At 29.4% G+C, this 11,498-nt stretch overlaps 2 protein-coding genes across 3 annotated transcripts; one reads left to right on the top strand and one right to left on the bottom strand.

Moving 5' to 3' along the window:
• Positions 1-1,101: 1,101 nt before the first annotated feature.
• Positions 1,102-2,978, top strand: LOC137807561 (uncharacterized). Of its 2 annotated transcripts, none has more exons than XM_068608255.1 (3): positions 1,102-1,660; positions 2,170-2,393; positions 2,523-2,978. In XM_068608255.1, the coding sequence occupies exons 1-3, from the start codon at positions 1,363-1,365 to the stop codon at positions 2,781-2,783; spliced, it is 783 nt and encodes a 260-aa protein (XP_068464356.1). In that variant the 5' UTR covers positions 1,102-1,362; the 3' UTR covers positions 2,784-2,978. The 2 variants fall into 2 exon arrangements, with proteins under 2 accessions (XP_068464356.1, XP_068464357.1); XM_068608256.1 differs by having other exon boundaries at positions 1,124-1,660; positions 2,173-2,393.
• Positions 2,979-6,260: 3,282 nt separating this feature from the next.
• On the bottom strand, positions 6,261-7,598 carry LOC137807562 (calmodulin-like protein 3). Its single transcript, XM_068608257.1, has one exon. The coding sequence runs from the start codon at positions 7,351-7,353 to the stop codon at positions 6,670-6,672; it is 684 nt and encodes a 227-aa protein (XP_068464358.1). The 5' UTR covers positions 7,354-7,598; the 3' UTR covers positions 6,261-6,669.
• Positions 7,599-11,498: the final 3,900 nt, after the last annotated feature.

Here is an 11,498-nt window from a genome sequence, read left to right on the forward strand (position 1 = left end):
CCCTTCACTACTCTCTCCTTTCTCTTCATTCTTCACATGAACCCCTAAACCCCTTAACTTTCTCCCCATCACCTCCCTCACCCGCATGCAACCCTGGAACTAAACGGAGGTGACACTCAATATCCATCGTCGATAACAGTGCCACCCCCAGATCCAAACACTTTGTAAGAGATTGTCCCGTATCAGCCTCACCATTCAAATACTTAACAATAATTTCACATTCTTTCAGGAACAAAGCAGCACCTGAAAAGAAGATTGCATTAATCTCCAGAGCAACATCTATATCAAACATAATAGTCAAAAGAGTAGTCTTCTGAGCGACAACATGAAGCACAAGATCTGTTAGACTATGAGATGCAACATTTTGTCTAAAGCCAACTCAACTTGGGTAGTGCAATTGGTTTTTGCCACTACATCCTCCAAACCTGAAAGGGATTCAAAACAATTTTGCAAGATCAAATCATTAGAGACAATTTTAGATAAAACTCTTTTGTTAGTAATAAGCATGGAGTCCTTTTCTTGTATCAAATTTTGTAGCAAGTTTTCTGACTCATGAACACTCTCCAACGAGAACATATAAGGAGAAATATCATCTTGAGATTTGGACCCAATCTCTATATCTTCAACAAGGTTAGTAACAACAAATCAATCATTGTTGACTTCTTGAACAACAACATCAATAGTAGCAATAGAAGTTACAAAAGTATGCTTAACCGATATAACAACATCATAATTTAGAATATTCTCATCATAGTATAAAATCGGCATGTCCCCATTTTTCTCTTTAAAGAAACTTTTTTTTTTACTATTAAAGATGCTAGATTACTTAGAGTGAGTAGCAACAAATTTATATTCAACAACCAAGATTTAGGCAAAATAGTTTTACTTGTAAGTTTGATAACATTAAATATTTAATAATAAAAAAGAAAAATATTAAATATATATTTAATGAATTATTTTTTAATTAAAAATATAAGATATATTGAACAGAATACTATGAACAATAAATAACATACCTTAGACATGGTATATAATAATATTTTTAAATTAAAAAATAAAATATTAATTTATTAAAGTGTGAAGTCTGTGTATTTACTGTTTAGTGTATATATCAGCATTTTATATTGAATACTTAATCGAGGTGTCACGGAACAGTAGAAAAGTAAGGTGTGAGGAAACTCTGGTATAAGCATAGATATAAAAAAATATTCCCTTATTCCCTGTCTGCTTATCCTTTCTATTATATTGGTTGGTTATTAATCGGAGATCGGAGGTAATTGAGCGGCCGATTGCATGAGCGGTTGTTGCGTGGGTGGCGGTGGCGAGGGCGGATCGGACGCGGATTGAGCAGAGGATCGAAACATGTCTGCGATCATAGTGTGCGGGAAGAGATCAGCGTTGTTCCAAGAGCTTCCCCCAAAGAGGATCCGTTGTTGTTCTTCTTCTTCCCCGGTTCGCCTCTCTCCCTCTTCCCTCCTCCTCCACCTCGCCGCCTTCTTCCCTGACATGGATAACCACCTCCTGGAGAAAGCCCTCGAAGATTGCGGCAACGACATCGACTCCGCTATCAGAAGCTTAAATCAGCTCCGCTTAGGAGCACCACCACCTCCTTCTCTTCATTCCACTCCCATTGCATCTGATGCTACTCTTCAATCGCAAGGTTGTTACCTTTAAACCTCTTTCAATTTGATCATAAATGTAATTTGCATTAATTGGTGCTTTTGTTTTCTTTCTTTTATATTTTTGGTTCTTTTAAGGCATTTTCCAGTGAAACAGGTATGTAATTGATCAATATATGTTATGTGGACAGCTAATATAGGTTCTTTGCGCAGTAAATTATAAGCGCTTTTTTTTGTCTCTTCACTTCGCTGTTACTTCATACTCAATCAAACTATAAAAAAAATGTATTATATTTTATATTAGATCAGTTTTGGTTTTGAAGTATATTAATCTAAATATAATCTCTATTCTAATGGCTTTTGTTGAACCTATATTGAGCTATTTTTTATAAACAGAAAACAATCCCTGATCTCATGAACTAGGCCACACACCCTTATAATGTATTATTATATTAGGCCAGTTTTGGTAGTCTGAACCTTGATTTTATTTGTTGTTTCATGATACAAATGAACATTTCGGGATATTGATGGAAAGAAGTGGTTGTTTTAGTAGGTGAAGGGCGATATGATGCAGAAGTTTCAGCTTCTGAGGATTCAGTTGCTGGAAAAAATTATCCCACAAATGGTGCTGAATGGGTGGAACTTTTTGTTAAAGAAATGATGAATGCTTCAAACGTGGATGACGCCAAAGCTCGAGCGTCAAGAATGTTAGAGGCTTTGGAGAAGTCAATTTGCATGAGAGCAAGTGTTGAAACAGAGCGAAACTTCCACCAGGTTATTTAACTAGATGTTTCTCAGCATAGCTATTGTCAACCTATATATCAAGCACAAATGCACTTTCAATTCCTTCCAATAAAAGTCATTGGGTGTGATATGATGTACTCATTGTTTGGCTTACTTCAGGAAAATACTGTGCTGAAGGAACAAATGGAGGCTCTCGTTCAAGAAAATGTGATTCTGAAGCGTGCTATCTGTATTCAGCACGAACGCCAAAAAGAATATGAAGACAGAGATGTAGAGTTGCAGCAATTGAAGCAATTAGTGTCACAGTACCAGGAGCAGGTGAAAGCTTTAGAGGTAAATAATTATGCATTGACAATGCACCTAAAGCAGGCAGAGCAAAGCAGTTCCATCCCTGGACGTTTTCATCCAGATGTTTTCTAGGTATCAACTGTATCTGGCTGTTTCTGTAGTTTAACTAATCATGAAGAAAAAACAAGACTATGCGTTCAACTCTTCCTATTTAATGATCTGGCAAAAAATATCTATGCTACATATAGATTATTAGCTTTTTGATGTAGATTCTCATGTGATCAATATTTTGGATGTGTTATAGAGATTTGATATGACTTGCCTCAAGTAAGCCCCTTATGATACGATATAGTTAAACTGTCTATTGCTTGTGGTGTTTTCTGCTGCCACCATCGTTTTTGTCAAGCTTCTAGCAACTTGCGCTTAAGGAATGATCATGTTTTTGCTGAGACAAAAGGATTACAACCTGATGCGAAGAGTGAATCTGTCATTTTTTGCAGTCATTCCCTAATGGATTGCCCACATACATGATGGTGTATGGTGGGTTTGGACTAATTAATCAAGATTGTGGTTAGAGAGTGTGAGAGAGGGGGTTTTTCTGAAGGACGATAGTGTGGTATTTTGTAAGATAAATTATATAAAATAATAATCATGAGTTTTACTATATCAAATTTAATTATTAATTATTTAATAATGATGTATGGCTTTAAATATGGCATGAGTTCACCATAGAGTAGACACAGACTTGGTGTGAGAAAGGAAAATACTTAAATGATAAGGTTGTTTTAACTTAAATAAAATTATTGCGCATTACCAAAGGACTACTTATTCTTATTTATTCAAATCATATCAGGGCCATAAGGGTCCGGTCGCAAAGAATGTTAACCAGTCTTTACTTGGTTTGTTTGTTTTCATTTAAACTTTTAAATTTATAATACATAAATTAAGAAATTATGAGATCAACATTTTTATATATTAAAATTATTTATAAATTTTAACATGTTTTTTTTAGTATTTTATATTTTCTCTCTCTTGATAAATAAAAAATATAGTTTTGTTTTTCATGCATCACCATGCAACTTGACATCTCAGCTATGCTAACACCTCAAGGAACAATAATAATTTGTCATCATATGACAAAAAATATTATTAAAAAAAATACAAAAATATGGCCAAAGCTCAAATGTTAACAAAAAAAAACTATCTATGAATAAATCATAAATTAGTAAATTTATCGGCACACACATTTCACGAAAAATATGAGTAACCTTAAACTTGATTTTTTCACAGTAATTAAGACAAATATTTCATCGATTACGAAGTATCCAAGGAACATTAGTCATTGCAGTAAATGTAGCACAAACCAAAACAGAATCACATTTCAGCCAGACATTAGTAAGCCTCATCTTTTGAGCTTCCTCCATAGCATCTATAACCCCATAAAACTCACCAACCAGAGTAGTCCAAACTTCAAGAAACGCAGAGAAAACTCTAATAAATTCTCCCATACTCCCACGGAAAATACCTCTACAAGTAGCAAGACCAAGATATCCCCTAGCAGCCTCATCAATGTTAATTTTAACTCAGTCTGGTCAAGGAAACTCCCATCTAATAGAAAAAAACAAAGAACTTTACCAGTACGAGTATTAATACCAAAAAACTTGATCATGTTGAAATCCAACATATAATTCTTCATTGAAGCTTTAGACGAATTTCTCACTACACGAGTTAAATTTTTAATAATCGAAATAGCCCATGAAACCTCAATCTTATCCTGAAAATGAGCATAATTCCTTATACGCCATATCATCCAAATAGAAAAAGTTATCACAACAAACTTAATCAATTTAACCATTTGACTACCATCACTCTTAATAAAAGAGAGAAAATTATCCTTATTAGAAAAATGAGAAGTAGGAAAAATCTACCAAACTCAACTCCAAATACGCAAAGCATTAGAACATTTAAAAAATAAATGTTGAATAGATTTCTCGTGCTTTTCACAAATTGTACTCATAGAATAAATATTTATACTTTTATTTTGAATATATTTTTTATATAGTATTATTTTAGTGTAGAAGATTGATGTAATATCGTTTAGTAAGCAAACATAGCCTATCAAAGGACAATTAAATTAGCAATTTTTGTCTTGTTTTTTTTTTTCTAAAAAAAAGGAAGAAAATATTACTTATAGTGGACCATGTAAAAAGCAAGCGTGAGTCTTTTTTATTGTTATTCCATGATACACTTTTGCTTTTTCTAGAAGCACTTTGAAGAGTTGGGAAAACAAACAAGCAACCCCACCCACATTACATGAATGATATGCTTCAGAAAATAAAGCATGATAATATATATATATATAATTAACTATTTAAGATGTTAAATTAGAATTTAATGATATTTAGTCACGACCAAACTGTTATCACTAAAGTAATAACATAATAATTGCTTAAATATCATTAGTTTTTAATTTGTGATTATAATTATTTTTCTAAAGTAAATATTCATTGTTGACTATTATTGTGTTTCAAATTTGTTTATATCATGTTTTAATTTATTTTACATTCAAAATAAAGGAAATTAAATTATAGTTAAATACTTCTTTATAATTAATTAAAATTATTCATCAAGACTTAAACAATATTCGTAATTTTAGTTTTTTTTATATTGAAAATTTAATTTTGGATCTAAAACTGATTTTCTCTTCAAATAATTTTAAGTAAACAAAATGTTTAAATTTATTACTAGCACATTTTTAAAAGAAAACATTGAAATATAAATTATTTATCTTCAGAATCAATTTTATTTAAAATGCATTGTATGCAAAGTATGCTATTAAATTTGTATGTGACGAGACACACACTTACTCAGATAAAAAAATCAAGGAAAAAAAGGGGAAAGAAATTTAGTGGAAAATTTAGGGCATACATTTTAAATATTAAGAAAACCTTATTTTGATAATTGTAAATTGAAAGACAACAATTTAAATCTGTGATTTTACTAATATAATTTTAAAATTGATTCATTTAAGAAAAATGTCCTTTCTCTTTTCAGTATCAATTTAGAACTGTAATTTAACTAATATAATTTTAAAATTGTCTTTTAAATTGTAATCCGGTGAAGGAATATTTAAGGAATTATGTGGATAATTGAATATGTGTTTCTATGTACTGAAATATGTACACAATAAAAATGTGTAGGTATCAGACATACTTTCTCTGGTGTCAACAATAGAATATTACACTTTATTTATTTGTATATAAATAGTATTATTTGTATACTGTTGAAATACTCTGAAGTGTTTTTTTTTATTCTTTTGCCATAATAAAAACACAATCTGAGTGGAACTTAAAGTTTTTTTTTCGTTTAATTAAATTCAATTGAGTTTGTACTGTTTAAACTGAAAGATGTCCTTCAGAGTACGTAGGCTTACTTGGCAAACAAAGCATTATTACAAGGTCTACCAAATTAAATTAGGAATTATTAATATGTGGTGAAGATAATTAAAAAGTTAGGACATTGGAAAAGATCACATGCATTCAGGGTCTTGAAGAGAAAAAAAGAAAGTGAGATTTTTCTTGATTGGACTTCGCATTCAATCAAACTGGCTTTTGCTTAAAATAATCTTCCTCGTTGAAATAATCTTCATAATTAACATCGTAAGTTTGGCCCTATCCACCATGTGAGGCACCAGAAACAACATCAAAACTCCATACATCAATAATTTACTTTTCCCAATTTCATGGAGAAAAGAGAAAAAAGCTACAAATCCCGAATATTAAAGAGAGAAAAAAAATATAGTGGATCACAGCCATAAAAGTTACTGCAGAAACATGGAAAATTAATTAAGAATCTACGTTTCCTAATCAGAGAAATTTCATGTATCTCTACGAAAATAAAAGTATACATGATGATGTGTAGCCATCATATATACACAGAATTTCAAAGTGTTTTGTTTTTGGAGTTAATGATGGGTGATCTGAATTGAAAAAAGGAAAAAACCTGTGGTAGCAGTGGACTATGCATTAAGTTTTGGTCCCTTCATCATCATTCTCTTGAACTCTTTGAAATTGACCATACCATCTCCATCCATGTCAACCTTCTTAATCATCTCTTTGCACTCTTCAGTCTTTCTCCCTTCATTCAACCCCAACGAAGTAAGCACCAAAGCTAGCTCCTCCACCGAAATAAGCCCATCATTGTCCTTGTCAAACACATCAAAAGCCTCCTTTAGATTAACCTCCTCATCTTCTTCTTCCCCTTCCATCCCAACACCACCCTCTTTCTCACCCCCTCCTTCTTTATTCCCTCCCATGCACTCACTTGTCAGCAAGCAAAACTCTTCAAGATCGATCAATCCATCCCCGTTGGAATCGTACTTCACAACAATATCATCCACCTCTTTCTCTGTCATAAAGATTCCGATGTTCCTCAGGGATTCCCTCAGCTCCTGCTTCGTTATGAACCCGTCACCGTTTTTGTCGAAAGTGGAAAACACCCTTTCAAGCTCTTTCTTCTTCCTCGAGGAACCGTGCTCCTCCTTGGTCGTTGGTGGAGGAGCGAGGGTGGTTTTGGTTTTGAAAACATTGTTGGGGAGGAAATTTTGAAGGCACGTAGTGATCTTGTTGTTGGGTACGTGAAAGAAGATATTTATGAGGCCAGCAATGAAAACCACGGCTAGTAACAGTGTAGCCAGATCCATGTTTTTGTTGAATTAGATTTCTTTTATACGAGAGAGGGTAAGGGATAAGGAAGAAGAGAACCAGGAAGAGGAGGATCTGAGCTTATTTATGAGAACCTATGAGCCAAAAACTATACCAAACTTTGTCTGCTTTTAAGGTTTTTGTTTGTTTGGGAAAACAATATAAACAGTGTATTTAGTGACTCAAAGTGTCACTGTCTCTTCTGTACAGTTTATAAATTAATAACATCGTATAAATAGTTATACATGTAGTGTCTAAGTGTATCTTAAAAGTAAAACTATATTCGTGATTGAATGATGCAAAATTCATAAAGTTAAAAAAGTTATATTAAAATAAATTCTCATTAATGAATATTTTAAAAATATATATTTAGTATTGGTTTTATAAAATACCTTTGTTTTAATATTTTTGAATTTTCAAAATGTCAGATAAATTGAAAGATTTAAAAAAAATAAACAGTTGAATACAGACAAAGGAAGTACTTAAAATATATAAATATGCACGCATACGTATACAATGGACGGAACTGAATTTCATTCTATAAAATATATAAAAGCTTTCCAAAGGGCAAAAGAAGTTACGCGGGGTTTGGTGGGGGGGTGCTAATTTTGATCCCACAAACCGCGTCAATAAAATTTTAATTATATGCATAACAACAGTGATTAGAAACATTTGAAGGACACGTGTAATAATAATAATAATTAATAATATAACATATTACAGTAATTAAGAATTAATCACACTTTTGTTTTCCTGATTAAGAAAGCAAATATATATCAACATCATATCATCATAAAATGAAATTCAGGTGTCATTCTTTCCAAACCCCAAGCTAAAGTTATGGTCTTTGTTGCTTTTTCATACTCAAACGCAATCCATTGAAGGGGCACTATGAACAAGTGCTTTTGCGTAAGAGATTGACCTGACTTAGATCATTTTCATTTTAACATTTTCTTAAAACATATCATGAAAGATTCAAACTCTGATATAGAAGTATATGAATAATCTTTATAAGAAAATATCAATTTTTCAAAATAATTTCTATGACTTAAAACTGTCTCAATTCTCCCCCCAAAAAAGTGCTTTTTATGTAAGGAATAATGTCTACTTTCTCCCACCCAATTATGTCATAGAATAAGAGAATCAATTTATTGCTCTAAATGCTTCACCAATACACTCCAATCATGGTTACACAACACAGACCTCTAAAACCTCTTTTAAAATTTTAAAATAGTGTAACGTATTCTCTACGTTTTTTTTTCATGGATATGGTGTAATTTGTTATGTATATTAAGTAAATGTACAACTTTTTATTATTATTATTATTAAGACTTTGGGTAAGTTATACATTGTTGATATGACTTTTGTTGATATGACTTTAGTATGAAAAAGTTGTATAAGAGACGCATGACTTTATATCAAAATGTGTTTTACATCAAAACTGTATTACAATTGACACAATTTTAGTATAAAAATATCACAACTCAAGTAGTTAGAACTAGAAATGACAGTTAACTTTTCAATTAAGGTTTAATTAAAATTGTCATAGTGAAAGGTTACACAATTTAAAAACATATTACTGAAGTTAGGCATGAATAACACAATTTTAATTTATCAAATTTATACTGAAATTTTGCATAAAGAACACGACTTCAACTTTGCTTAACTAAAAAATTTTGTTTTTTAAAAATTAGATCATTAATTTAATTTTTTATGAAATTAAGACATATTTAATTATTTTTTAAGTGAAAAATTAATTAAAAAGTGATGTTAAAACCCTAAACCTAAAACATAAACTAATAATCTAGAATACAAAAATGTCTCAAAAAATATAAAAAGATAAAAATTTATTAGTAAATAGTTATTTTTTAAAAAAAAAAATTATATCCTCAATCTCTTTCATGAATTAACCATAATATTGCGTACTTTATTTCAAATAACTCCCATAATAGTATATATCGTTTTTGTTAACATATGTGTTTTGGTTTAGTCCCCATATTTTTGTATTTTTTTTTCTTTTTTCTTTTGTTTAATAATATTTTTTTTTCATGTGATAGTAAATGATTGTTGTTACTTGAGGTGTCAGTCTAGCTGAGATCTTAATTGGTATAGTGATGCCTAACATGAAAGCTTTTATTTTTAAAAAAATAAAAAAAAATAACTCCCATTTTCTAACACGTTTCAATTCTCGTTATAAAAAAATCTTAATTCGCTATAAAAATGTATGATCGTTTAAAAAATTTTGTTCAAAACTTTATAAAATTTATCAAAGTTTTTATATTTTTAATAATTCAATTAATTATTTTATTTTAAAAAATAAAACAAACAATTTTGTTTTTAAAAATATTAGCAATATAAATTTCATATAACTGAAATCTTGTTTTTACAGTGAGAGAGTGTCATCATGAGAGGACTTTAATTAAGTCTTAATTAACAATTTAACTAAAGTTGTCACTTACTCTAACAACTTCAAAAATATTACTTTAGTTTTAAAAATATTAAAAAATATTACTATAAGTAACATATTTTACGGAAACAACATTTTGAATTGAGATCGTGTGTATCCATGACACAACTATTTCCTCCATTGACATATTATTTTCTTTTTCTCTTTTTACGTCTTCTTTCTCCCTGCCTCTATTATATCCAAATTTTTCTCTTTTTACGTATACAATTTCATGAGATTTAACAAATCATACATGTATTTGTAATATAAAACAATTTTGTTCAACCATAATTAAATTTAGAGGAAATTATTTTATTTTTATTTTTTAATTGCAAGTGTTTTGATATATTACTGATCCTATTAGTTTTGAGGTGTTCTATTGATTTTTGAAAGTTCGTCAGTTCTTTCATATAAAAATAATATTCTTTTAATTGAATTTTGTTCTTTTAATGATTTTCGCTAAATTTTAAAAAATATTGGTATATTTTACAGTTCTATTTATTATTTTTATGGAAGCGAAACTATTTGATAATTGATTTTGAAAGAGTTAATATTATATTTAAAGGTATTTGAATTGAATTTATTAATGTAGGTTTTATTAGTGGTTTTGTACTGGACTTGAGTTTTACACATTCAAATTGAATGATATTAGTCATGCAAGCCATGCTTGTATTCTTTAATCTATTTTAAATTGTTCAGGTTTAGTGAATTTGTTAGTTCAAAATTTGAAATTGGTTTTAAAAGACAAAACACACACAAAATATATATATATATATATATATATGTGTGTGTGTGTTTTTTTTGTGAGAGAGAGATTAGTATCTTAATATTTATAAAAAAGAGCATTCTAGTAAAAAATATTAATTTATTTTTATTATGTATGTGTATATATAGAAAACTCCTTGTTTTATGGTGTATATATTTTACTTTAGATTTTCACGTTTTAGTTCTTTTATCACTTTCAAGTTACTTACCCTCTCTTATATGTCTCTAACTCATTACATTACTTTAAAAACAATCCAATCTTCAATTTAAATGTATCAAATTTAAACAAAACAATATTTATAACTATATATAAAGAGATATGCTTATATTTTTGTGTGTACACACATTTTATTTTCTGATATAGACTTTAATATATATGCAACAACTTTATTTATTTTCTTATAGTTATCTTCTTTTTAATAACCTTCAAAAGTAATAATCCCTAACTTCTTACTTCTCACATCTTATTTCTCATTATTTTCTATAACTTCTAAGTTTTCTACTTTGGCATATCCAATCTATTTTTTCTGTAAGGGATGACTTTATATTTTTTAAATTGAAATATCTTGAAGTAATATAATTTTTTAAAATCAAACAATGTATTATAAATTATATAAAAAAATATTAAATTTAAAATTAATATATAAAATAATAAAATTATTATAACTATTAGTTTCAATATGAAGTTCAGACACTTCTCTTAAATAGTGTGTCGGTGTCGTATTGGACACCGACACTCGTATGACACTTGTAGGACACGTATCCGTGAAGTGTCCAATTCAAAAAATATTTATTAAATTTTTTATAATTCTAGCACGATTTTAACACACTTTAAAAAAAAATACATTAATTTTCTAAAACTCAAACTTATTGTATGATTTTGTTTTATGATTATAAAAATAATAAACAAATCATTTTGAACCACTCATGAAA

The sequence above is a fragment of the Phaseolus vulgaris genome, chromosome 3 (assembly GCF_000499845.2).
Source record: "Phaseolus vulgaris cultivar G19833 chromosome 3, P. vulgaris v2.0, whole genome shotgun sequence".
Taxonomy (NCBI): Eukaryota; Viridiplantae; Streptophyta; class Magnoliopsida; order Fabales; family Fabaceae; genus Phaseolus; species Phaseolus vulgaris.